Source organism: Balaenoptera ricei, chromosome 14 (genome assembly GCF_028023285.1).
Source record: "Balaenoptera ricei isolate mBalRic1 chromosome 14, mBalRic1.hap2, whole genome shotgun sequence".
Classification (NCBI taxonomy): Eukaryota; Metazoa; Chordata; class Mammalia; order Artiodactyla; family Balaenopteridae; genus Balaenoptera; species Balaenoptera ricei.
The window spans coordinates 90,067,405-90,095,338 of record NC_082652.1 but is presented as its reverse complement, the minus strand read 5'-3'; the positions used below and the strand labels follow the sequence as shown (position 1 = coordinate 90,095,338).

The 27,934-nt window shown below is 50.1% G+C and overlaps 1 protein-coding gene across 2 annotated transcripts; it reads right to left on the bottom strand.

The window, feature by feature from the left end:
* CNDP1 (carnosine dipeptidase 1) lies at positions 1-27,934 on the bottom strand. 2 transcript variants are annotated; one of them, XM_059893903.1, is made up of 12 exons: positions 27,810-27,934; positions 22,493-22,622; positions 19,773-19,922; positions 19,044-19,206; positions 18,267-18,355; positions 14,637-14,837; positions 12,175-12,259; positions 7,828-7,988; positions 6,258-6,422; positions 4,669-4,810; positions 1,423-1,570; positions 1-1,235 (listed from the first exon to the last, which is right to left on the bottom strand). In XM_059893903.1, exons 1-12 carry the CDS (start codon positions 27,869-27,871, stop codon positions 1,169-1,171), a joined length of 1,563 nt encoding a protein of 520 aa, XP_059749886.1. In that variant the 5' UTR covers positions 27,872-27,934; the 3' UTR covers positions 1-1,168. The 2 variants fall into 2 exon arrangements, with proteins under 2 accessions (XP_059749886.1, XP_059749887.1); XM_059893904.1 differs by lacking the exon at positions 27,810-27,934 and adding an exon at positions 26,440-26,649.

Below are 27,934 nucleotides of genomic sequence, written 5' to 3'. Positions count from 1 at the left end.
TGTGTTATGCTTGTTTTTTATTTAGAATCCTAAGAGAAACATTTTTAACAAACCTTTAAATTCTTCTCCATTAATGTGATTTAAATAATGAATTTATAAAGATTAAATCAGTTTGTTTAAATATACTCAACTGTAGAAAAATTGCATTTTTTTGTTTGTTTACACTGTCAAATCCAATCAAGCCAAACAAGATGTTTAACTAAATTGATTAATGAACGCAGCATTAGCTGATGGCTTTAAATTTAGAATGTGTTACTGATGTCAGGGTTGATTAGCTCTCTATCTAAAACCATGCTATTAAAAGCTTTGAGCAATTTATTAGATGTAGTCACCGAGTACAATTCCAGCAGGGTGAGAGGAGTTCTATCAGGATTAATTCTGCAGTGGCGAACTGACATGTGCACAGATGTTGGAGAGCGAGCAGGCCTTTACTGACGGCGCAGGAAGAAAGAAGAGGCTGCAGGAGGGGCGGTTGGTTGGCATCAATTGCAGCAAAGGTAAAGAGGCTTGGAACTTAAAAAGTACTCATTTTCGCACAAGGAATCCCAGATGGCATAAGGATATGAATAGTGATCATTTCCATTTCAACACTTTTGAAGAAGCAGGAAAAATAAATGAAGGGGAAGCAAGAGGTTAATGCGGTATCATGCTTTAGTAACTCCTCTAAAAATGAGCCCACAGGGAAATTACAGCAGGCAGTGCTGGAGAGCAACACGTTTGTCAATCAGATAAACGGCACAAGTGGTAAAAGCAAGGGTGATGTAGGATGGACAGTCACCGGCTGGGATGACAGTGTGTCAAGCACTTAGAGGCCTAGAACGCAAACTGCAGTGATCACGCCAATCAAATTGCAAGCGGAGACTCTCATCAGAGACTTGTCCTCATCCTGAAGGGTACCGTGAGTCCAGGCCTGGGGCAGCCGCAGCAGGACTCGGGGAAATCAGGTTGTTGAAGATGGCTGTGGCTTTAGAAAGGTGTGCACGGTGACACAAAACCACGTCCGATGTCTGCGCCTTGGAAATATTTTATTACTGGTCCAAATGTCCAAGGGAAAACATTATTTTGGGGACCAAATTCTTCTGGATGGTTAGATTTTGTTCCTGCCCAGGGTTGTGTGAAAGGGGATCTGTCAGTAGGTCAGACCTAGGCTGGAAGGTTTCTACCATGATTAATGCAGCTTAGCCATCTCCAGGAAAAAGGCAGCAAATAATTTGGATCCCTCTATGTAATTCCACCTAACAAAAGAAACAGAGAGAGACACTGTTATTCCCATTCAGATGACAGAGGGTAAGTAGTCTACAGTTTAAACAGGAAGACGTGATGACAGAAATGGCATCTGAAGTGTGCAGCCTGTGTGGAGGTTCCCGGTGTGAGGACCCAGGCCTGTGCAGGGAGGGGTGCGCGCCCACAGGACACACTAACCTGTTCATTTTCTCATTCTGAGAATGCTCTCCATCGTCAACAGCGCCCAGCGGAAGCATCATCACACTCTTCTGGATGGCATCCTGGAATATTTTGGCAATGGGTATGGTTGATCCATCTCGGATCATGTCTGGCTCTGTCCCAAACACTGAAACACAGGAAAAGAAGGCATTTGAATAAAATAATGACAAGACTATCCCCAGTAATCTCCTCAAATGTAGTGTTTGCTTTGTCTTTTTCTTCTTTTTTTTAAATCATTTAATTTGATACTTGGGTTCGGTAAGCTTCTTGATTTCACATAATTTATATTCTAAAATCATCAATAGAGTCAAGAAGAAAACTGTGGTTGCCTTTTTTACAATTATCTACTTTTAAACTTTTTAAATTTATTTTGGTCATGCAGCATGTGGGATCTTAGTTCCCCAACCAGGGATCGAACCTGCGGCCCCTGCAGTGGAAGTACAGAGTCTTAACCACTGGACCGCCAGGGAAGCACAATTATCTACTTTTTAAAAATATTTTTAAATTTGTATTTTGAACTAATTTTATACTTACAGAAAAGTTGCAAAAACAGTACAGAGTTCCCATATATCCTTTACTTTCCCTAATGTTAACATATAACTATTGTACAATTATCAAGAATAGGAAATTAACATTGGAATAATATTAAGTAGACTCAGACCTGATTGGAATTTTACCACTTTTTCCCTTTTTCTATACCAGGATTGAATCCAGAATCCCACACTGCATTTTGTCATTGCTTCTAAGTCTCTTCTAGTCTGTGACAGGTTCTCAGCCTCTCTTTGACTTTCATGAACTTGACCCTCTTGTAGAGTACTGATCAGTTGTTTTGTAAAATGTCTCTCAGTTTCGGTTTGTCTGATGCTTTCTCATGATTGGAAGAAGTCATGCATTTTTGGCAGGAGCACCACAGGATGGTATACCCACTTGTACGGTTGCTTCATGAATTAAATATTGCGAAGGTGGGACAATTTGGTTTTTTTGTTTGTAACCAATATACAAATGAATAGCTGTACTCAACTGTCACCTGAATGTCTCAGCGTTTGTGCTCAACTTTCAAGGTATCCCAAGAAATAGTTTTAACGGATATCCTAGGGTCTGGAAAGAGATGAGTTCAAACCTTCTAGGCTAGAGGACAAGTTGCTGGTGACGGAGCAGGAATGAAAAATGAAACAGTCGCAAGAGAGAGCGTGCCCGACCTTCTTTATCCACAGAGCAAGGCGTGAATGAGAATAAAGATGATGGACTTTGTTAGTAGAACTGGTCCAGCACACAAACAGGCCCAAAGGTGCCCATGCTTTCCTGCAAGAGTACGTCAGGCCTTGACATTTCAACCACACGCCTCTCTTCAGTGGCATTACATTTATCTTCCTAACCCTTCTTCCTCTTTTCATCACTCCAAAATTGGCAAAATGCTGTTACAGTTGGGACAGTGGGAATGATTATGCAGAGAAGCACGCCTCTAAGTCTTGGACTTGTCCTGCGATTATTAATGTCTGTGTCCCTGTAGTGATAATCCGGACAGGGAGTGAGGGCTCCAAGGAGGTCTGCACCCCCAGTTCCAGCTCCAGCATCTCTGGGGGTGTGGCCCAGGGCCCAGCTGTAACAGAGTGCATAGTCTATCTAAACACTTGCCAGTGTCTGCCCGCCTAACGTTTGGAGAGACCCCAAAACTCCCCCTGCTTTTAGGAGAGCTCCCCACTTTTCAACTGTTGGCAGTGTCCCATTCCTGCTGCAAAAAAGACTGGCTGTTCCTTCTCCCCAGGCAGCCAGAAGCCCAGGCCTGTGTCCCTGCTCCCCAGCCAGGTATCCTGTCCAGGACTTTGAAATACGTGAAGTCAAAACAGGCACCGCTGAGGAAATTACAAATAAAGCTATTCCCTGCCTCTGGAGAAGCAGAGTGTGAAAAGACCGCTGGTTTTAGAGTCAGATAGGCTGGAATTGAGTTTCTCGTGTGTTCTGTAATTTTATACAAGGAGCTCATATCCAGGAAGCTTCTTCAGCGGAAAGCTCACATGGCCTGCCGTGGGGCTGTCTGCACCAGCCACGCAGTCCAGCATGGGCTTGGGAAGAACAGGACCACACACAGTAATTAAAGACCCAAACCCATGCCAAGATAGGTCCATGGTTAAAAACTCTCAGGGGAGACTCTGTGTTCACCGAAAACCCAAGCAAGGACGGTCAAGCTTACACACACACACCCCGTCCAGGGTGAGCGTGGCTCTTGGAGCGAGGCCTTTATGTAGTGGGTCTCGTTTTCTGCTTCACGCTGACCCGAGACCATTAAAACCCACGCCCCCTTGTGACCAGGAAGAACAAGTTCCCACAGGGCGGCCCCGTGTCAGCTTGCTCAGTCCACTAAATTTTAGCTCCTTCTTCATTTTTAATCCCAGAAGATTTCCTTTACTTTCATGCAAGTTCAGCTGTGCTTTTAAAAGCATGTTTTCAAATGTTGGTCATCATTTCCAGGAGTACTGGAGGTTTTCAAGTCCATCATTTTGCTCCAAATTCAAATCTCCTGGTGTAAGCTTAAACCCTGGCTTTGCCACTAATAGCTGGGTGCCCTTCAGCAAATTACTTAATCTCCTCAAGCCTTAACCCGTAAACTGGGGAAATGCTGCTGGGAAGAGTCATGAGTGAGAGCGCTGTGCACGTAATGCAGCCCGTATAAAAAGGAGAGTCGGTACTGAAGTTTCAAACTCATCTGCCGTATCCACTGCTCCACCAGGCACCACCCCCTCTGTAATCTGGAGACTGTCGCACAGAGTGGAGGAAGTCAGAAAGAGAGAAACACACACCGCGTGCTAACACATATACATGGAATCTGAAAAAAAAAATGGTTCTGAAGAACCTAGGGGCAGGACAGGAATAAAGACGCAGACATAGAGAATGGACTTGAGGACATGGGGAGGGGGAAGGGTAAGCTGGGACGAAGTGAGAGAGTGGCATGGACATATATACACTACCAAATGTAAAATAGATAGCTAGTGGGAAGCAGGCGCATAGCACAGGGAGATCAGCTCCGTGCTTTGTGACCACCTAGAGGGGTGGGATAGGGAGGGTGGGAAGGAGGCGCAAGAGGGAGGGGATATGGGGATATATGTATATGTATAGCTGATTCACTTTGTTATACGGCAGCAACTAACACACCATTGTAAAGCAATTATACTCCAATAAAGATGTTAAAAAAAATTTTTTAAATAAAAAAAATATCTGAAGTCCAACCTGTTTTGATGGCTCTTTTTGCCGCAAGATACTGATTATCTGTAGTATTTGCAATCCACGGGTGTAGTCCTAGCGTCATAGATACAGTCATCTGGTTGGAGCTATTTCTTTTGGAGAATATATAGTCAAGATGCTGCTTCACCTAAAAGGAACATTTTCAGGTGGAAGAGAAAATTTCAAGTTATTCTCTCATACCATGAACATACAGTCGTCTTTCATCAAGAAACTGATGAAATCTCAACCCAACAAATTCAAGTATTTTGGTTTTACCTTAGTTCTTCTGGAGGGGTGGCGTGGAGTGAGCAGGGTCTCCAGGACTGGGAGCTTCGCCAGTGGGAGGAACACTAGCTCTCACGCGCCTTCCGTCCCCAGACCCTCCAATCCCAGCTCTGACCTCCCCCCCCCATCCTCACCAGGGTGTCTGACTGTTAACGTTTGGTTATTATGAATTTTGGTAATTATGAAACACAATACAAGTACAACTTCTCCATCTGACGATTGATCACTCTTTTTGGAGTTACCAGTACCTTAATGACTCTTATGAGGAATACCATGCATTTGGAACTTTCTGAGAAGTGGGAGCCAGTTCCAAGCTAAGCTGTGAAGGACCCTTGTCATCAGCGCCCTTCTCTTCCTTGGCTCTGTTCCATCCGCTACTAGGGAAATCCTCCGAGAACAACTCCATACTCTAAAATAGTCCTTCCAGGGAATTCCCTGGCAGTCCAGCGGTTGGGACTCCTCCCTCTCACTGCCAAGGGCCCAGTTTCAATCCCTGGTCGGGGAACTAGGATCCCACAGGCCGTGTGGTGTGGCAAAAAGAAAAGAAAAAAAAAATCCTTCCAATGTTTGCTTCAACCAATATTAATGGACACCTGTCAAGTGGCAGGAACTGTTCTGGGTGCTGGGGTCACAGCTGTGAGCAAGACCAGGACGGTCCGGCCCTCGTGGAATTTGTATGTTGTAGACAGAGGGACAAAAAGGGAGGGAGGGAGGAAGGATGGAGAGTCTTTTAGGATGTAATCAGCACTGAGGAGACAGTGAAAGGGACAGTGGGGTAGATGGGGGTGGGATGAGGTGCTTCCTGAGCTTATCTGTTCAGAGTCTACTTTCTGTTAAACTTGAGGTGAACCGATGACTGGTGGGTAACTGAGACACGCACTCCCTCCAGACAACGAACGTTTTCATTAAAAGGGCTGCTCTCAGAGTGTAGATTTCAGACATCACAGACAAACTGATGACTGCAGCTTGAGATTTCCCAGCTCAGCCCAGCCGTAGGCAGTTAGCTTCTCCATCTGGGAGTAAAACCAATCTTGCCTTCATAGCTACCATTTAATTTTTAAAAATTTCCCATCACTCCAACTCCAAACGGTTACTTATCTGACTACTATAATTGCGTATAATTGAGCAAAGAGATTTTTACCGAACAAAAATTTATCAGTTTCTTGACATTTGTTCCAGTCCCTTTTGTATTGGAAAAAAGAAAAAAAAATGATACTTCAACGCGAACAGCTGAACTGCCCGCTAAACTGTGATGTGCGGCGCTCAGAATGGCACTGCCACTGGGCGGGAGAACAACGCACGCTGGTTACCTGCTTCTCCACCACAGACATGTTCATGTGAGGGACTAGACGGATTGAAAATTTTCCTATCACTCGGCCAGGGATGACTGTCTTGGCTCCAGGCTCATGAAACGCGCCCTCAATCCCATGAATAGAAAGAGATGGGTATCTCCACAGGTGCATTAGAAGTTCCTCCTAAAGTAAAATAAAATCATTTTACTATATAGAGGAGTGTTTAGTTAAAACCCAGTTGAATTATATCGCTTGTATCACCAATTTCTGTACATCTGTGACACCATTCATGACGAGTTAGTGACCACCGTACTTAGATATGTCTGCACTAATAGTACAGGTGGACTTTTCCCTCAGGACCTGAGACCCTCTGCTGCCTTCAGCTGCCCTAGCTGCTTCCACTGACAAGAGCCCCTCACCACGCCAGCTCTGAAGTTTGCAGTTAATAGATGGCAAAGGGGCCCTTTCCAAAACTGGGGTTCAATTGTAAATTTCTATCCCGTCATTGCCGTGACGGCAATTTATATGCTAAATGCATTTTATTTTCCAGAAGGTTTCAAAGAAATCTACAGACATTTGAGTCAGTGGCCACCAGAGAGCTAGTCTGAGGCAAGAGACATACTTCATAATAGTAAACTCCCCACTTGTATTCGGCATTTTTCCCTCTCCTGGAGCGTCTGCCCAGGAGCCAGCCAGAGCTACCAAACACCACAGCAGGCAAGGGTTTTGTTTGTTTGTTTGGTTTGGTTTTTGTTGTTGTTGTTGTTATTTTAAGGAGGAGGAGAAGTAGAAGCGAAAAGAACGAAATCTAAATTTACCAGTAGCCAAAGCTTTGGGCTCTGGGTTTACTTACTACACTCAAACAGCAACGTAGCAATTTACACATTAGCCCGTAAAGCTCTTGGTTTTGTCTTTTAAAAAATGAATAATTATACTCATCCTCATCAGTTCACTCAGTCCCATGTAATTAATTTTTTTTTTTTTTTTTTTTTTTTTTTTCATCTTGATCTTTTGTTAGCACTTTTATGAGTTCATCAGTTTTTCATTAGAGTTCTGAAAATGCTTATTCATTCAGTATAATTTTTGTGACTTTCTGTCTGAATTTAAAAAAAAAAAAAAAATTCCACAAGGACTCAGAGGCAAAGAATATACAAATCAATTTTCACTGCAAAGTAAAGGAGCTGTTACAGTGGAAAAAAAAAAAAAAAAAAAGGAATAATTAGGGGTCTTGGAGCTGAAATGATCTCAGACTATTCTCAACCTTTAAACAAATAGGAAGCCCAGCTCACTGGCTGAGGGCTGGCGTGAGGTTGAGCCCCATAAGCCAGTTTGGAAATGCACGGCTGTGAAGTGAATCACTGCCCTGTGGTTAGGCGCCTGAGGCCAGTGCCAGACGGACCCCAAGAAAAGGACCAGTTGATCTAGACCACGAGCACCACGAGGTTTCGTGAAGGGAAACCTGCCCCTGATTAGCATGTGCTCTCAGCTCTGAGATGTGCGGAACAGCAGCACGTAGCAAACTAGGAACTGGGGAAAATAGGGGTTTTCATCGCTCCTCTTCCAGGTTACCCGTCAACGTGTGACCTACCTTGGTGTCAAACAGAAACTTCTTAACCTGGCTGCTCTTCCGGTACTCCTCGAGGTCCAGATTGATGGCTTCGTATGTTCTCTTCTCCTCCTCTGTAACAGGAGCCACGTGGTCATAGATTCCAGGGATCAGAATTCGGCCAGAAGAGTCCACCAGGCTGCCTATGAGAGACACACAGGAGACAAAGGCAGGTGGAAGCTACGGGTGCGTGGGGTCCTGGCCCTGGAGCAGAGCCTCAGGGACCCTCCTGGGGCTGCAGCGGGCCTGCGACCGGCCCTGGGCCCTACAGCAGAGCCACTTGTCAGTAGCTCACGTCCCAGATGTGACGGTGGGAGGAAGGAGCCGGTCACCAGGAAGACTCGGCCTGCGTCAGACCCGTTTTAATGTCCACCTCGTCGACAGAGGGATGGAAACACACGGCTCTGCAGTCAGTTACATTTGGAGTGACTTACCTGTGTTACATGCAAGTTCTCAGCTACACTCTTACGTCATAAACAAGGTTCCTTTTTTAGTTTTATCTTATCCTGAGTTAAAAAGTAATGTGTTCATTAGAAAAAAATTTTTAATATATATGTATGTGAATATACGTACAAACCTGAGAAACTGAACGTCATCGTTCCTTCTCAACCTCTCTCTCCTACACACACCACAATAATATAATAAATACTCATCTTTAATCAAAAACGTAACAGCCTTGAGGTCTAGTCTACGAGCTACACATCATAACCATGAAAGCTTTCATAGTGGCGAAGCAGATACACTGCTATGTTATTTGTGAAAAAGTTTGGGGATTAACAGCAATGAGTGAAAAATCGTCAATGAGCATCTATAAAAGAAGCAGATGCTGAGATTGGGTAAACACGGCTTGCTGTCTTGAGAAAGGACTTACAGTAAAGGCCCAATGCAACCAGAAAGTAGACTAAAAATAAAATGACGGAAATGTCTCCAAGGCAGCTAAATTCATCTTTAGTCCAGATGGGGCCTTTTATTCAAGTGAAGGCACTTCATAAAAATATGTGCCACATGCTTCATGTGATTATAACCTGACAGTGTCAGAAAATTACTGTGAAGCACTGTATTTTCAAATCTTTCTGTTAAAGTCGACAACCGCAAAGCACGGGGCGGAGGGCCCTGTGAGACCCAGGGTGTCACACCTGGCTGTGCGACACCTGCCGTGTTCTGGACGCCACATGAACGCAGGGCACCCACCCGCACTGAAGACCCCGCCTTCCAGCACGAGGGCACGAAGACCCCGCCTTCCAGCACGAGGGCACGTCTCTGACCACACGGGGCTGAATAACAAGCGTGACCCCATGAGTGGACGGCAGGTGCTTTGGCCTGTGTAGACAGAACTAAAGAAAAAGTAAACATCCCACCAAAATCCGCAGGGTGGCAGTCGTGTGGAATGTAAGGGGCTTCCCGGCGCTTTGAGCCGATCACGGACGGCGAAGCCCTGAGGCGTGAGGACGTCAAGGCAGCAAAGCACGAGGAGAAGCTTCCCCGCGTGGTTCTCAGCCTCAGCCCCCTCGGCCCCCCTCCAGCTCCCCCAGCACTTCTCCGAGCCTTCTAAGTAATAAGATGAACATGACCCTGTGGGAAGCAGACAGGGACCCTCTTCACGGGGTGTAACACACACAGAACAGCAGGATGACACCGCCGACACCCAACTCGACGCATAACGTCAATCAGCGGACCTGCTGGAAGAACGTCTTAGGATGTACGTGATCATTTCTGGTTCGTTCATCTGCTTCACCAAATGCTCCATAGCTCGTAAGGTAAAAACCGCAACGCAACTACCATTAAAGAATAAATATTCATTATAAAGAACAAATTAAAGACTATATTATATAATATACATTCATTATAAACTCCGAACAAAACTCTAACCGCACTCCGGGGACAGTACTTGCAGGTGCTGTGTGCGTATTGGCCTCCCTGCGGGTCCTGAGTTATGAATTGCCCTCATTTAGCCCAATAAAGTGTATCATATATCAAATACATGATACAAACTCATTAGGAAACTTCAAGTCAAAAACTAAGTTGGGCACCAGATGACCGGGACTGGCTGTCCCTGAGTCACAGGTCACCCTGTCACCCTCACGAAAGCAAAACGTAAAAGCCCCGCCAGTGACACATCACTGAGTCTTCCCTTTAGTACGCACCCCTAAGCTTCTGCTGCCGGGCTCATCTGCAAGGACAGAGCCGCAGAGGTGAATGGGAGCAGATCCTGCTCCTAATCCAGCCGGAAAGACACAGGTGAAGAGTCAGCTGTGGGCCCACGTGGGCAGACGAGCCCTGAGCCAGCCGAGGCTCGGTGGTGAGAACAGAGGTGTGTGTTTGAAACGTCAAGGTGAACAACAGGAGAGACCTGAGCTCCTCCAGCAGCCGGGACGCTCAGTGTCCGTGTTAGGGTGCCGATTTCACTGGTGTTGCCAGACATCACCCCGTAACGGGGGCAGGGGTGATTCAAACAGACGTCCTAAGCAAATGAGCCTGTGATCTGAGCAGCTCACTCTCGCCAGCAGAACTGCCCCAGGGCCCAGCCCTCGAAGTGGCTTTAAATCGCTGTTTTCTCAGGATGGAGGCAGCCTTCCCAGCGTGGGCTGGAGGAGTGATTATTTGATTTGTTTCAAAAATCAAAGAAAGCGAAACCATGTGCTTTTCATTCTGCGCATGAGCCCGATCTGACTTTTCCTAGCAGAGCAATATGCGCTTGCGGGGCTAAATGGGATTCTATGCCTGGGTGAAACCATCAGTGTACCAGGATGCTGTGTGGCAATCACGCTCAGGGGGGAATCGAGATGCAGTCCCAAAGAAGTGGTGACGCCGTTCCCAGGGAGGAGAAAATGAGTCCCGGTAAACTAGAGATTATTTCATCTCTCTCCCCACCCCCGGCAAAAGAATGTTAACTTGCATGCTATCTGAATTCTTTGGAAACAATTTAAACACTTTAAAGAAAAATGGCTTGTTGTTTTCTGTCTAAAAGTGTCAAGCATGGAAAATATTGTCCAAGAGTTGTATTTTAGGAAAACTAGAAGGCCATAAAGAATAGACAGATGATAGATGATAAATCAAATAGGTAGATGACAGATAAATAGATGATGGAGAGGATAGATAGATGGATGGATGGATGGATGGATGGATAGAGAGATAGATAGGTAGATAGATAGACAGATGGGTTTAGTTAGACAATGAAGGAGCAGAAAGCTCTAGAATAAAGGTGATACTGAAGACCCAGAGGCAACCTCCCAACAGGTCGCCCCGTAGGCCGGTGGTTCCCTGTCAGAGGCTGCCGAGGCCACGGGGCTTCGGGAGGGCGTGGCTAAGGCAGAGCTGCATCAATATGGAAAAAAGAGAGATTTTTCCTAATTGATCCCCAAAGAGGGAGTGCTTTTTGGCAGTTTGCCCAAAAGGGGCATGTTGTAAAATTTGCATAAAGTCGCCCTTGGGACATCACACCTGGCTGTGGGACACAGCTAATCAGCGGACCTGCTGGAAGAACATCTTAGGATGTACGTGATCATTTCTGGTTTGTTTATCTGCTTCACCAAATGCTCCATGGCTCATAAGGTAAAAACCGTAATGCAACTACCGTTAAAGAACAAATATTCTTTGTTCTTTAACGGTGAGAAAGATCCAGGTATTGCGAGGTCTGAGGCTTATGTAACCTGAAAACCTCTTTTTTAAAAAGAACCAAATTGTGACTATGAACGCGCAGTGTCCCTGCCAGGACTATGCAAGCGAGGCCCTGGAGATGAAGCCTCCTTCCATTCCGGGATCCACCCGGAAGCTGGGCTGTCCGAATGTAGGCAAGAGCTCCAGGTGAGTCAGGTGGGCAAGCTGGCTCTCTGGAAACACACACACACACACACACACACACACACACACACACACACACAGACTCCCGTCTGCATCCACCAGGCCCACCACCTGAGGAGGTCACGGGCAGGGGCAACAAGCAAACTCACTGGCATCACTGAGCCACGTGGGACCGCGGGGACTCACAGGAAGGAAGCCAAGAGGCGTGGGTAGATTGGGCACCAACTCTGGATGCTTCTCCAGAAAGGTCTCTCTGCCACTACCCTCAAGTACAGCCAGATGTGTCACAACACCCGGTGAAAGGAAAGGTGGCGGACTGAGGAAGGGTGTCAGTCCATGAAGAGAAACAACGTGGACGTAACAAGCCTAAGAAACGTTTAGCCAAGGGGGAAGCTAAGACCTTGGTCTTCCTCCGCTCCGCCCTTATTCAGGGCTGGCCTGGAAACAGAGGGGGAGACAGCCGAGTCCAACAGAACTACGTTAGCAGACTCCTTGATGCTTAAAAAGTGAAACGGAAGAAGACATTACCAAGAAGAGCGACCAGATCCGCCATAGGTTCGTTAAGGATCCCACCAAAGGTCCCCGAGTGGAAATCCTGATCTCTGCACTTCACCTGCAAGACAGGGAACGGGAAGGCAGCTGCTTTCCACCGCGGCTGCTCAGAGACACCTTTCACCGGGCGGCCGACCCGCCCCGGGTGGCCCTCAGGGCTCAGGGGTCCGCTGACGTTGTCACCGCCGTGCTTCTGTCACACGATGTGGAGCGTCTGCCCCCCACGTCTTCAGGTCCCACTGATTTCCCCGAAACCGACCTCAGCCCCGACCTTGCCACCAACAGCGCCGAATCCCAGACCACCAGCCCCTCCCTCGGCCTAACGACTGACGTGTAACACAGCTGCCTTCCTCTTGGTTTCACGCCATCTCTTGCTCAGCGCTCCTTCCAGAAAAATTCTCCAAGAAACTTTCTTCTCCTTGTTCTTTTCCTGCCTGCAGGACCATTCTACTTACGTCTCCTCTGATAACTTCTTTTCTGTCTTTTCGCCCGCCAGCTTAATCCTCTACACACAGAGCTTCAAGGCCCACGGGACTTCCTTTACAACCTCCAGACTCTCAACGCTCCTTCCCTAGGTCTGACCTTTGACCTACTCACGAGACCTAAAGCTTCTAGTCGCCTATGGTACATAACACTTTGGTGCGCTCCCAGCTTCTGAACTTGAGGAGGTCTAGAAGGGAACATCTTCTACAATTACTTCCTCCTAGCTTGCCGTTTCCAAAACAAGGAGAGATGCCAGTCCTATAAATCTATCCCCTTAAAATGATGTTGGGGACTTCCCTGGTGGTCCAGTGGTTAAGACTTCGCCTTCCAGGGCAGGGGGTGCAGGTTCGATCCCTGGTCGGGGAGCTAAGATCCCACATGCCTCGTGGCCAAGAAACCAAAACATAAAACAGAAGCAAAATTGTAACAAATTCAACAAAGACTCTAAAAACGGTCCCCATCAAAAAAAATCTTTGAAGAAAAATGATCTTGGATTTCTCCCAGGCACACTACGTCCAATCAGTTCCCAAGTTCTAATGAGTCTGGGTTTTTTAATTCTCTTTGACCCATTCCCTCTCACCTTTCCTGCCCAGCTGGCCCTTCTCTGCCTCTAGTGCCATCTTTAAAGCCCTGCCCGGTGAATCTTCCATTCAGTCACCGTAGCTTAAGACCTCTATCTCATCAGGCAGTGATGCTAACGAAGCCCTGTGCGGTTGCAGAGCCCCACCTCTGAAACCTTTGCCGCTTTATCCCACCTCTGCTCACAGCTTCCCTCCTCCTGGCCCCCTCGTCACAAGCCTGCCCTCCCCCGTTCTTGGCCACAGCAAGAAGTCCAGTCCCTTGACCCATCCGAGACCTCCCCACCCCTCGTCCTGCTGTCCTTCTTTTCTCCCCACTCAACCTGAATGCCTCTGCGCATCCGCTCAGCCTCTCCGTGGGCGATGTCTTGACTGACTTCGCCTCCTTCTCCATCACACCATCGGGCACAGCCTAAGCCCTGGATCAACCCTGCCCACTGGGGAGTCTCCACCACTGGCTCCTGAGCACGGCTGCAAACGATATCCCACTGCTCGGACAGGGGACTAGACACCCTAACCTGCCCGCCAGCCACTTCTTCGTGCCCACCTGTTCCGCACAGAGACCACTTCCAGCACATGTCTCTGCAGAGAAACTTCCTTCTGACTCAGCAGTAGAAAGAGGCCAACGACAGCGAGATGTTCCCCGGCCTTCACGCCTCGGGCCCTGCCCTGCTTCTGCAGCTGCCCGGGACCCCCGCGGGAGAGCGGAAGCCCTTGCCGGGCTCAGGACCGCACCCGCCCTCCGGCTCTCCTACACACCCCTCCCCTTTGGGGCTTCCCGCTGCTCTCCGAGGGAGGACTTTCTGCTTCTAACGTGCAGGTTCCATCACAGCTCGTCCGCATTGATAGAAAAGGAGCAGCAAGCAGACCACGTGTCAGGGCGGAACTCGAGGTCGCTTTTAGTGATCACAGCGACCCTGGGAGGATTACTGTGCTCACTTCGGAGGTAAGGCTCCGAGATTAAGGTGCGCTCAAGGCTGTTGGCCGGATGAGCCAGACCTCGGGTGCCGGCCCTGTCAGTGCTGGCACCCCTTCTCTTTCTGTCCAAGACGTGGTGGGCAGAGCAGGTAACGCCCGCTCACAGCATCCCCAGAACCCGATCAGGCGGTCAGTCTCCTTACCCCAGTGCCCCCATGCCTGCCTCCAAATTTCACAGCTGGAGTTCCTAAAACATGGTGAGTCACAAACCCCTCTGAATCTTCTCTCCAGAAAAACGTACACAGCACATGCGTTCACGGCTGGGGGCTTCATGAACTCCCCCAGTCCCAAGACCCCGTGATCCCCGGGGCCATGCCCCCGGGGCGGTGTCTGCTCTCCTTCCTCCCCTCTGGGACCCCAGCACGGATCCACCTCCAGGCGGCTGCCGTCGGCAAGTACCTCCACCATGAAGTAGCTGTTGCCTCGCGTCCCATACGTGAGCGCGGGCGTCCTCCGGCTGATCCACAGATTGTCTGAAATCACGATGTAGTCTACGCTTGAGAAGAACCCGGCCTTCTCTTTCTGGACAAGTTCCTCCAGGGCAGGAGAACCAGCCTCCTCCATCCCCTCGATGACAAATTTGACGTTCACGGGCAGATCCTGAATGAACAGTGGAGCAAACCACGCTGTCAAAAAAAGTGGACACCTTTTTGCCCTTTCACCTTTTAAAATCCAGATTTGTTTGCATGTAACTTAAACACACTGAATTATTATATACATTCCCCAACGCTCTGTTTATAACGAAGGAGTTTTAACTCAGGTTGTGACAGAGAATTCAAGGTAATGGCCAGGGAGCCATCAACCTAATACTGATGACAGAGGATCTGGGCGGGGCATCCCTAAAGAAAAGGCTGCGTCCACCATATGGGGTTCCACTGGGCCCCTGCAGAGAAGCCCGTTCCTCCTTCCCCCCAGAAGGAATTTTTCCGGAAAGGTTACTCAGTTACAAATCTCTTTTCTGTCCTCATAATTCTGAGCATGATAAATGAGAACTCTTTCCTTTGAAAGGCTGTCTAATGTTTAAGCCTCAGGATAATTTTCATTTCAAGTATCTGTTATTTTTCAGCTACGAGTTCAATCTGCCTTTTAACTTATTCAAAGGCTTTGATCTTGCAGCAAAACGGACCTTGAGTTTTTCTCTAATATTAGGACATGGAATAGCGCCTTTACAATTCTTACAATGTGCCTTTACCCCATTTGGTTTTGATCTCTTTGTATCTGTATAATTTATAACTTCATATCTTTGAGAGCCGTGTGGAGAAGAGAGGTCGATGGCTTTTCCTAGAGCATAAGGCACGTGCGGGGGGGGTGGGGGGGTGGGGGGGGTGGGGGGGGGTGGTTGGGGAGGGTGGTGAAAAGTTATTCTATGCGGACAAGGCAGTGCAGACACACTCATTAGCTCTAATGAGTGGGATTGCCCAGCCCCAGATTAACAAAAGCAGGACGGGTGGAGGATTATGTATTAGAAAATGTGACCTTCAGTCATTCAGCTGCTTAAGGGCATTTGGGGATGACAAGTTTTTCAATGCATTCCTTGAATACACTTCTATGTGTCTTAGGAAGTTAAGCTAAAGTTCTGAAATCTTAATGTTTGAAAGCGCTTTATTAACGTTTAACTAGAAAACAATTCCCAAGAAGTAGCTGGAAAGCCTAAGAATTTTCTGGCAAAATGTGATTAATAAAATACAAGTCAATAGCTATTAAGTGTTGGAGGAGGACGTGGGGCTGGCAGCCAAGCCTGGGCTTTGGTCTCTGCTCTGTCCCTTGACACCCAGGGACCCAGGACCAGCCATTTCACCTCTCAGCAGCCCACTTCTCTGTTAATACTTGCTCTGCCTCTTGGTAAGATGATGCAGTGAGGTGATGTACGTTTAAGTGCTCTGTAAGCAAGACAGAAAGAGGGGATGGAGGGCAGAAGGGAACGAGGAAGGAAGAAACCAGAGCTCATAAAGGGCCTAGTACTCGCAGGCTCCAGGGAACCTTTCCGTATTCACTGAATCCACTCGACAAGCCTGGAGACAGATATGATCATTCCTAGATCACGGATGAGGAGAGTGAGCCTCAGGGAGATCAGCTGGTTTTTCTAAGGGCAGTGGGGATTCCTTAGGTTTTGTTTGCGATTATATGTTTCAGAGTTGAAATTTAAAAAGCAAAGCAGATTTTGACCTTTATCTAGGACCTGTCTTATAAATATTGCTTTCCTCTTCTTAAGAAAGAAGGACAGAAAACGAGAGAGAAAGGTGGGACGTGGGGAGGGAGGGGGAGAGACAGAGAGGAAGGACGGAAGGAAGGAAGGAAGGGAGGGAGGGAGGGAGGGAGGGAGGAAGGAAGAAAGAAAAGAGAGAGAGAGCGAGAAACCAAGGGCTTATTTAGGGGAGTGCCATGAACAAGAGGACAACCTTGCAGTGGTCAGCAGGGCCCAGCCAGAAAAACGTCCTGATTCACTAAGCCTGTCTTCCTCAATGAGATAAAGCAGTCAAGTCAGAGCAGTTAAACCCTCTCTTCCGCTTATGTCTCAGGAGACAACAGACTCATGAGAGAAGCCCCTGGGGTCTGATGAAATCACCTCCGGGAAAGAAAGAACACAACGTCAGGATCTGCTCGAAGGACAGGATTTGGGAGAAGCAGCATCAGGGACCTAAACCTCGGGCAACAGCTGGGCCGCTCCACTTGTCTTGTGGACAAGTGGACACGCTGCCCGGAGGTGGACCCCCCCAGTCCTCCCCAGACAGGCACATCCCAGCCCGACCTCGCACCCCTCTGTCTCGGAAGGAGTGTGCTGCTCCCAGAGCCTGTTTGGGGACGGGGTGGGGATGGTTGGCAGGGGTTTGCCCTGTGACTGCCGACATGTCCCTTTCTGTCCATGAACCCAACAAAGGGGCCCCACTTCCTCTTAAATTTCCAGTGTTCCGAAGTGCTTAATTCAATTCAGCCACACAAGTAAGATGAGGGAAAGGTAGCAAGGCTGCACATTTTTAAGGTGACCCCACAAACTCCTTCTGCACCCCCAGGTTGCAGAGCCCATACTCTGTGGAGCCCAGACTGGAATGGGCTGGGTCTCATCCTTGGGCCTGGTCTCCCTGGCACAGGCTCAAGCTCACCAACTAGCGGAGCCATTTCTGTATGAAAGGGATGGAATCACACCATCAAATCCACCCAGTGTTAGAGGGCCGGCGCCCATATCAACACCCTCACTTTTACAGAACAGAATCTGAAGCCCAGAGAGGTTAAGTCTCCCACCCATGGCCACATAGCTAGATTGGATCCTGTTTGGAGTGTAAGCACGCTCACTACCAGAAGAGAAAAGAGCAGTGCGAGATGAAACCATCCTCGTGAGCACAGCAAACAACACAGTTTTAGTTGGTGGTCTGAGAGAGTAGCCCTCCCCTCAAAGCTGCACCCCACTATAACCCCTCCTTGGACGGATTAAAACCACTTCCCACAAGAATGCAAAGAACTCAAGGATTCAGACAGAACGTCACCCCCAGAGATCGCTATCCTGACAATCTGCAAAGCACCTAATATATTTCTTAAAGCGTATGTCTGTCTCTATTAACAAAACCATACTTTGTGATAAGAAGGACGGGTTGCAGATAAAAAAGACAAGCTGAGTAAGTTGAAGATAAAAAAGACAAGTCCCAGCAGATGGTGATGTAGCCATGTTGTGTCTCATTGTTGCATGTCAACAGCACGGGATCAAGGTATCACCCTGCCCCGGACCAGCTGGGTGGCTTTGAGTATGTTCCCTTCCTTTCCCAAGCCTCTCTTTCTTTATCTGTAAAATGCGTGTGATTGTAACACATTCCTCTGCAGATTGCTGGGAAGAGTAAAGGACACCATGCAGCTCAAAGCCAGCTGCCTCCATCACCATCATCACCATCACCACCATCACCACCATCACCATCATCATCACCATCATCATCATCATCACCATCATCACCATCACCATCACCATCATCACCATCACCATCATCATCATCATCACCATCACCATCATCATCCTCGCTCCCAAGCACAGCCGGCACCTACCTCGTCCAGGGCTCTGAATGTGCTCACAGCGTTGATCCACGCTAAAACAGGGCCTTTGTTGTCTGTCGTTCCTCGGCCGTACAGTTTTCCTTTAAAAATGGTGAAGAATTTTCAGAAAAGCATGGACACCTCTGCCAAGTTGAGTGAGCCAAAACTAAAGGTAGTTTTACGGGTAATTGTTCTAATGGTGCTTTCTATTTTTCTAGGCAGACGTCTTGGTCTGAAATCACAAAGTATTGTTTCTTATGTACAAATAGTATGCTAGCCAGCAAACATAAGCTAATTTGAAATATACAGATCCCTTTGGCCTTAACAGTAATTAGCTATTTTATCCAAGTTCATGGAAGAAGACCCGCGGGTTTGTTGCAGAATGTCAGGTAATATAGCCTCTCATTCTGAGATTTTACAATTAGCAGGACAATGAAAACGGGCGTATGTGTGTCTCCATTAACCTTTCTTTTTCTTGTCTTTATAAAACATAATTACATTTGGTGTTTTTTAAAAAGAAAATATGTGACCTACACAACTATTTTCCTCAAAACCCAAGAACTCTCCTCGTGGGGACTTAATTTGCCCAGGGGCACAAAGGTTCATGGTTTCTTTCACAACTGAAAGAAAATCAGCCTCATTGGACCAACCGGTGGACCATGAGGGCAGCGTTCTCTGCACTCCTAACGACAGGTAAGGCCTGGAGCCCGGGGCAGTCACATCTCGAATTCTTAAGCCCTATGAGCCGTCCTTCACCCACAGAAGAGCCCAGCACGAGGTGTCACTGACCGTCCACCTCCGTCAGCGTGTGAGGGTCCGTGACCCACCCGTCCTCCTGTCTGGCAGGCTGCACGTCTAAGTGGCCGTAGAAGCACACGGTGGGCTTCTTGGGATCATCCCCCAGTTCGGCCAGGATGATGGGAGGTATCGGGAGGCTCTGACCATCAGGCAGCTGCAGACGGAAAACGGATAACTTTTTTCGAAAAAAAGCCGTTTGGTTCTTCCAGAAAATTCAAAGACATGGATGGCGTTAGGAGTCTGTTACTAGCTCCAATCAGGTGGACACAGTCCTGGAAACAGACTATTCAGACTCGTCAGTGCTAAAGCAGGCGACACCGGGAGGGTAGATTAAAGATCCATCTACTCCCGAGGGGCAGTAATAAGCCTTGATTCTGATGAGGGATTGGGTCCTTCGAGAAAGAGGCACTTGAACTTAAGGGAAAGGGCCATCTGGGAGAAACGTGAAGCACGTGAAGGACACGAACAGCACAGGTGGGGGCCTTCGCGCGCCCCCTCCACCTTCCCCCCGTCCCCCCCGGTCCCGCCAGGACGAGAGGTCGATGCTGCAGCCTCCGGTGGGATGAGGTGGCGATCTTCGCCCTTACTGGGAGTCGCGGTGCTGCTTCTGAGCACCGGGGCAAGCAAAGCCCGTCCTGCCGCCACGAAGGGAAGCCTGGCTGCTGCCCAGGGCGGCGGCAGCTCGGAGGCGGGGGGGGGGGGGGGGGGGGATGGCAGCACCTGCTGAAGACCCGCGTCCGCCGAGTCCACGCGGGCTCCCAGGAGCCGGAGCCGCTCTGCAGCCAGGCCCATCATTCTGAGCAGCTCTCGTCGGAGGCGCAGCACGGGCTGAACCGAGTCGCTCTCGACCGCCACCCACTCCTTCAGCGTCTGGGGGGAAAGGCGACAGGTGGTCAGCACGCGGCTCATCCGCGTCCACTCTTGGGGGCGCACCTCGCCGGGTCCCCGGCGCCCTCATCTGACCTGGAGACCGAGCTGGCAGACACACGACACTCACAGCAAGTGGCAGACAGCGGGAGGTGTGATCAGGAGCCCAGAGGCCAGCGACGTCTGGTCAACGCAGGGCGGGACGGTTGGCGGAAGGCCGCCTCTGAAGCCTGGCCGGCCCCGCGGCGCCACCAGGCTCATACAGAAGGCGCGGGTCCCCGCCCCCCTCGTGGCCTCTAAGAACTGAGAGCAGTCACCCCTCGAGGGCTCGGCTTCCCACAAACGTCCCTCGCAGGTCACTCTGATCCACCCCACGGTGGCCTCAGCTAGGCTGCAGGAGCCCCCGTGACCATCCCGTGCATTTCAGTTCTGAGGTCCCCCCGCTGCACCTGCAGCATCTGGGAGGGGGTGTATCCCCGGGTCTGAACTCAGGGCTGCTCAGGCAGACATCCTGAGTCCCTGGTCCTGGTTCTGCACACTGCAGGTGGGGGACTTCGAGGACACCCCTGAAGCTCTCTTAGCCTCGGCTTTCTCCGCGGCCGGGGGGCGTGAGGCTCCCTCGCGGCGGGTTACGGTGGATGTAATGCTGTGGGACAGTGACACGTACACATTTCGGTCTTTCTCCCCGGTTCCCGGCCAGCGCTCCCAAAACTTTTACAATTTCCTAAGCGGTAAGGTACTAGGAGCATCTCTTGTTCTAATATTTGGTCTTCGACGCCGGGTCCTGACACAGAGCTCCTAATGCCCTTGGGATTTCCCGGGTGAAAAGGAGCGCACTTTTGTTCTAGCGAGGAACTCTGGAGGCTCCTGGGCGTGCGGGCCGGTCCCCAGAAAGACCGAGCCGCGATCAGACGTTCAGAGCCTCCAGCCCCAGCTCCCCACCTCGGGGGAAGGACGACGGGCTGGAGATGGAGCTAAGAATAGCTGATGCCTACGTGACGAAGCCCCCATAAACATCCCTGAGGCTCAGGGTTCAGAGAACTTCCGGGCTGGGAAGGGGCGCCCCGCAACCCACAGGACAGAAGCTCCCACCCCGGGCAAACGTGTGGAAGCGTGTCCCTGAGTTCTGCGAGCTCTTCTAGCAAACGATGAGCCGGAGGCGGGGCCACCAGAGGCCCTGATCTATAGCCGAGTCAGGCAGAGTGTGGGCAACCTGGGGACCCACCACCAGCTACTGGCGTCTGAGGTCGGCATTGGGGTAGGGGCGACACTACCTCCAGGAAGACAGTGTCAGAGGTGAGCCACGTCGCAGGACACCGGGGGGGCCCACAGACAACTGGAGACCTGCTTGTTGTGCAGGAAACCCACACTCTGGGGACAGAAGAGGAAACACGTCTTTCTAGGTGAGGACGGAGTGAGAACGTGTCCACCGGAGGCCCAGGCCGCAGCCTCACCCCGCGGGTGCTCCGTAACCGCTGCTGATTCTCAGCGTTAGGAGCGATCCTTCCTATTCCGGGGTCTGCACCTGAGCTGCTTACACTGGGACAGCCGCAGTGTTTATTAGAAACCATACCTGTGATTTTGGACTCTACTTCCTAACTTATTTTAGTTTGATTTCTATCCTGGTTGTAGCACTTCTATTTTTATTGTAAAGAAATGTGTTTGATCTGAAGGAATATTGTGTTTTACATTTTTAAACTGGAACTTATAGGGCGGACGCCGCCACGTTAGCGCTAAACGTAACGCACCGGGAGTATCCGAGGACGCCGCACAGAGCAGCGTTCGGGCTGAAAGGCCCACGTTGGCGCGTGCTCCCACCGCACGCCTCTTCTCTCCCCGCTGTGAGCTCCAGCCTGCGCTGCGAGCCCCAGTCAGGTCTCAACATCCCAACAGGCACTTACAGCAAGTCAACACGCCCACACGAGGAAGGCTTCCATGAAGGTCAAGCCTAGGCACCGCAGCCTGGGCACTGAGCTTTGTGCTTTAGTATGAATCATGGGGGATTCACGTCTGTTTGCACAGTAATATTCCTGACTTGGGTTGGTTGACCCAGTAAATGTACACTGAACACACATCGTGTGCCAGACATGGTGTCGGGGGCTCGGGGTCCAGGGTGGCCTCAGGGAGTTCCCGGGCGGTGGAGGCGGGCCAGGCGTGCCGGGGGCACAGGAGAGCCAGCAGGAGGAGGGGGACGTGCCAGGGGGTGACGGAACGGGGAGGATGCATTTCAGCTAGTTCTGCAGGTGGAGAGGGTCTCTGAAGGGGAGGATGGGCCACCTGATGACGGTCCAGAGTAAAGGTGAGCTCAACGGAGCTCGGCGGTCATTGCTAAACAGCCATCCCTAGATCAAACGTGCTGGGAATGCCCTTTTTGGAAGGAATGGCTGGAAGGGATCTCTTACCTGAATCTAACCAACATTTATTATTCTAAGTCAATGAGGAGTCACAGGCATTTTAAATGGAGTTGTCAGGCAAAAAAAAAAAAAAAAAAATCCACATCTCCCAGCAAATAACCATTCTCCCAGATTCCCAAAGGGCACATCCAAGCATTTTGTGTGTGCCGTGTCTCTCACCTGTACAAATTCATCCTGATGGAGATCGATGTATTGGAAGACCTTCTCTAGCAGCCCAGTGGGCGGGGAGGACGGTGAGAACATGCCTCCGTCCAGCAGCAGCAGGAAAGCAAGGAAGGAGAGATGGTGCCTGTGAGCATGTGACAGGGGGGATATTTTAAAATAAGGACCAGGTTTTGGACTTTCCACCTTTCAAATACTTCAAGAAAGTTAATGTTATCCAACACAGCTGATTCCAGTCTTTTGAACTAAAATAACACAAGGTAGTAGAATGGGAAATATATTTTTTGCTATATCTTCACCCAAACTCTTCATTTGCAATGCTAAAGAATTTTAATAAGATAGAAACCAAGTTAACAAGCTTGTATTTAAGCAATGCTGTTGTTCGGTTTTTTCCTATGATACAATCTTTCCTATGGGTTCACTTCCTATAAAGCTATGTCGGCTCCCTAGATCCCAGGTGTTAAGGGTAATATTTATAAGAGAGAAAAATGTGAGATAATTAAAAACAAAAAACAAACAAAAAGAACAGCAACAAGACTTCTTTGTGTGATTAACCACTTTATGTAATATTAGAAAAGTAAGGAAAGACTAAAATCCTGTGCAGTGTTGTAGGGTTTCTTTCCATCAGCTCCTGAGGTTAGAATACTTTGAGAAGAAACTTACAAGCCACACTGTGATAAATAACATTGCAGGACAGGCGATCATGTGGACACTGTTGGCCACAGTCTCTGCCTGGGAGCCCCTGGTCCACGGCTTTCTCCTCTTTCCCTCCCACCAATCTGGCCTCTCTGCTTCCATCCCTGACGGGTCCCTTCCTTCCTTTGCCCAAGACCCCACTTCCTCCCTCCTCCCTCTCCCTGTGATCCCTTCCTAGTCTCTTCTGGACTCCCACAGCAGGCTCCAGGCTGGGTGCAGAGCAGAAAAACTGGGTCCAGAGCAGAAAAACTGGGTCCAGAAGACAGTAGGACTTCCAGGTTGCAGACTAAACTAATTATCTTCTTCCAAACCAACTCTTCCTTCTGGATTGGCTCTGTTCATTTTTGAAATAGACTTTAGTTTTTAGAGACATCTTAGGTTCAGGCTGCTTCTTCCCTTGGCCTCCAGTTCCAGGCACCAACAGAGCCAAGGTGAGGACTTGGGTCTAGAATATCAAGAACTACTACAACTCAATAATAAAAGACAAATTCACCCAATTAAAAACGGGCAAAAGATTTGAATAGACATTTCTCCAGAGAAAACATACAAATCCCAACAAGCACATGAAGAGATGCTCAACATCGTTAGCACCAGGGAAACGCAAATCTAACCGCGACGCGACAACAGTTCACACCACTCAGGATGGTTACAATCAAAATGACAACGAGAGCTGGTGAGGACGTGGAGGGACTGGAACCCTCGCGCACTGTTGCTGGGGATGTAAAATGGTGCGGCTGCTTTGGAGACAGCCTGGCAGGTCCTCGGACGATTAAACGCAGCGTATCTTACGGCCCAGCAATCCCACTCCGAGGTGTGTGCCCAAGAGAAATGATAGCATACGTCCACACAACAACTTGTGCTTGTACGTTTACAGCAGCATTATTTGTAATAGCCAAAGCTGGAGACGATCCAAATGACTAGGAATGAACGACTGAATGAACAAAATGTGGTACAGACGCACAATGGAATATTACTCAGCCATAAAAAGAACTGAAGTATTGACACGTGCTACAGTACAAAAGAACCTGAACACATGTTAAGTGAAAGAAACCAGAAACAAAAGACTACAAATTGGATCAGTCCAATTATGTGAAATGTCCAGAATAGGTAAATCCTAAGAAACAAAAGTAGGTTGGTGGTTGCTTAGGGCTGGGAGGGTTGGGGGAAAGTGGGCTATGACTGCTAATGAGTTGGGGATTCATTTTCAGTGATGAGAATGTGCTAAAGTTGATCGCGGCAGTCATGGTGCAATTCTGAATGCGCTAAAAACCACTGAATTGCAATGCACTCTGTAAGCGGGTGGATTGTAGGGAAAATGAATTGTATTGCAATACAGTAGTTATAAAAATAATAATAATAAATGTAAGCACTCATTCAACAAATATATTACTGCGTATGAGAAATGTCTATAAAGGAAGCTAAGGTGAGGGTGAAATCAGGGTCAAAGCGAGCCATGCTCCTCCGTGAGTGGACGAAGCACTTGGCCCAGCAGATGGCGCCAGTGAGCTGTGAAGCATCTCCCCCGTCCTCCTCCGCAGCTCCCAGTTCCCCTTCTGAGGGCAGCTAAGTCCCGTGGGCAGAGCCTAGAGCCAGGGGCTGCGAGGACCCAGGAGGAAAAGGCCCCTGCAGACCCACAGTGGCAGGACCATGAGGTTCGTGCAAGTGGAGGAGGAAATTTTTTGCAGCCGATCCATCTAAATTAATATTTGAACTGTTATTTTTATTCTTCATTCATTCAATTTGCATTAAAAAATTGTTTGGGGGCTTCCCTGGTGGTGCAGTGGTTAAGAATCCGCCTGCCAATGCAGAGGACATGGGTTCAAGCCCTGGTCCAGGAAGATCCCACATGCTGCGGAGCAACTAAGCCCGTGTGCCACAACTACTGAGCCTGCACTCTAGAGCCCGTGAGCCACAACTGCTGAGTCCGTGTGCCACAACTACTGAAGCCCACGCACCTAGAGCCCATGCTCCGCAACAAGAGAAGCCACCGCAATGAGAAGCCCACGCACCACAACGAAGAGTGGCCCCCGCTCGCCGCAACTAGAGAAAGCCCGCGCGCAGCAGCGAAGACCCAGTACAGCCAAAATAAATAAAATTAATTAATTAGAAAAATTATTTGGTGCTCCTCTCCAATGAAATATGAAAGGAAAACGTGAAGAGGAAAGGAAGCCAAAGGAAAAGGATAGGAAGGAAAAACCTCGATTGAGAGGACCGAGAGTCCCTCCTGAGGACTGAGCTTCCATCAGGCTTGTTCCTGGAGACACGGTCCTGCCCACAGGGCCTGCACCACCGCACCCCTCAGCCCCAGAGCCTTCCCCCCGTCTCCCCTCTCCATTCGCCGTCAGGCCTGCAGAGACCGGCTGTGGGCGCTCATCCTGCTCTTAGGATCCCAGGTGGGACCCCTGGGCATCCTTCGGTCTCCTCCTGAGTCTCTTGTGTTCCTCACCTTTCTGTTTGTTTTCTTGGGTTACAGTCATGCTTGACCTGAACGAATCACCCAACAAAACCCTGGGGACTTAGAAAGAGTATTCCTGGCCTTGGCCTTCGCAGGAAGGAGCAGTTGCTGGAGAAGGAAAGGTGAGGGCGAGGGTCAGGGAGCAGAGACGGAAGCCCAGGTCTTAGCGTCCTCCTGGGGGCCCGGCGGCCCAGCCTGGGCTGCAGGGCCTCGCAGAGGAAACCCCTTTGCCCCAGAGGCTCCTGTTAATTCCAGCTGGTTGTTCTCACACTGGGAACCGAAGTCCCACGTGCCCCTGTGCTGAGTATTTACATTTAAATGTAAGGACTTCCTGACTTCTCAAAGTCAGGCCACACCTCTGCGGTGTGACCATCCCCCACCCCGTCCTTCCCCTAATCCAAAGAGCTTCACTTCCTCAAAGCCTCGCCTCCCACTGGACGCAGGCCTCAGTGGCCACTCTGCTCTCTCCCAGCCCCAGCCAACAACTGGAGACAGTTAGAGGAGCTGTGTACCTAGCTGACAGTGGCCTTGAGATCCCATGGGCTGCCTCAACCGATGACACTTCTCTATCTCCTGCCACGAAAACAGCAGGCATCTCCGAAGGAGTCTGGGTGGTGGTTAGTTTCTGATGTTGAACAGAATAAAGAATAGAAAATGAAAGCGCTCTCACGGCACACAGCCTGGGCCAAGGGTGTCTCCCCGGGTACACACAATGGCCCATCAGCCAAGCCCTTGTCCGCCCGTGAGAAACTCTAGTGCCGGCGTCAACCTGGATGCCAAGAATTCTACTTACCGAGTCCCTTAGCGTCTGGTGTGACTTTTACAGAGGTCGCTCTGCTGGTGTCTGCTTTGATGCACTTTATAACGCAGGAAAAATGCTTTGTTAGCCTACTTTATCTCACCATGAGAGGATTAAAAGCAAAAGTTCCAAACCAAAACACAGGCTTTTCCGGCTTGTGTTCATTCCCCTGCCGGCTCTGAACGGAGCCCAGCGATTCCTGCTGAGGCTAACCAGTCCTGCAGGCTGGTGAGGGCGTGGCTTTCACACGGCAGCCTGGACTCACGCCAGGGCCAAGGAGGCAGTTTCAAGGAGCGGAACACCCCAGAAAGTCCCAAGAACTGCAGTGTGTCCACCATCCTCTCGTGCGGTCTGCCGGGCGAGTCTGACCCCCAGAGGAGGGGTCAGTGGCCGAGCCTCACTCCCAGACCCAGAGGTGACCCGCACGCCGCACACAGGCGGCTGGGATGCCAGCACAGGCTCCGCAGGGCCGCGGAGGGCAGAGGTCACCAGAAGCGGGGACCGAGGAGGCCCTGGGCGCCAGCCCGGGGCGCACGTGGAGCTGAGAACAGGCTCTGCCCCTCCCCATGGCCGACAGCCGGCTGCGGGCAGGGCGCACAGGCTGTGAAACAGGCACAAAGCACCACCACGTGCCGCCAGGAAGGGCCCGAGGTCGGTTCCCACAGCGGCCGGCCCTTCGAGGCCCGGGGCTCCGGAATGCTCCATCCGGGGCGGCAGGCGGCCAAAGACCGGCTCCTGACGGCAGGGGGCGCGTTTCTTCACCGCCTGGGGTCTTTGCCAGCGGGGAGCCGGCTGCCTGCACAGGCCGCGGGAAGGAGGAAGCTGGCCTGTCAGCGAGCGAGGCCACCTCTTCCGTCCGTGTTACCCTCCCCGTCTGGCCAGGGGCCTGGGCCTCTCCTGACATCAGCCTGAGGGACCGCCCGGGCTCACTGCCTCTGGAGCCTCTGTCTTCTGGAAACATCGGCAGCACAGAGGCAAATACGCGGAGCAAAGGAGGGCCGGAGCTCCCAGAGACCCCTGCTGCTTCTCCCCCAGACAGGCAGCCGCGTCCCCCAGGTCGGGACAGAGGGCAGGAAACGGTGAGGGCGCTGCCCCCACTTAGAGCTGGACGCTGAGCTCCTCAGAGGCGAGCCTGGGGCTCTGATCCCGCACCGGAGCCCACGGCGCCCGCCCCGAGAGGGGAGGGTGTCCCCCCCGGGCATCAGCGGTGCTGGGCCCGGCCTGGAGCCCAAACCTGGGGTGAGGCTGAGACCTCCAGAGCTCCTGGCTGAGGCTGCACCACAGCCGCTGCCCCCTTTTCCTTCTTCTAGATCTCGTTTGAGGCATTTTTGCATAAGAGTGTTAACAGAATAAATCTAAAATACCTGTAGGAGTGACCGAATGATCTCAGGGCACAAGAGGTGAACTCGGGGCGTTCCGGCGGCATAACGAGAGGGAGTAGGGGAACGGGATGGCGGGGCTGAGGTCAGTGGGACCCGAGAGGCAGGGA

Bases quoted from the DNA above. Each gene is read 5' to 3' on its own strand.
- CNDP1 (XM_059893903.1), bottom strand. From the start codon at position 27,871: ATGCCGCCGGAACGCCCCGAGTTCACCTCTTGTGCCCTGAGATCATTC. The intron at 22,623-27,809 runs GTATTTTAGATT...ACATGCTCACAG, and splicing joins TCATTCGGTCACTCCTACAG to GCACCATCTCTCCTTCCTTG. The intron at 19,923-22,492 runs GTGAGAGACACG...CTTTCCCCCCAG, and splicing joins ATCAGGATGAATTTGTACAG to ACGCTGAAGGAGTGGGTGGC.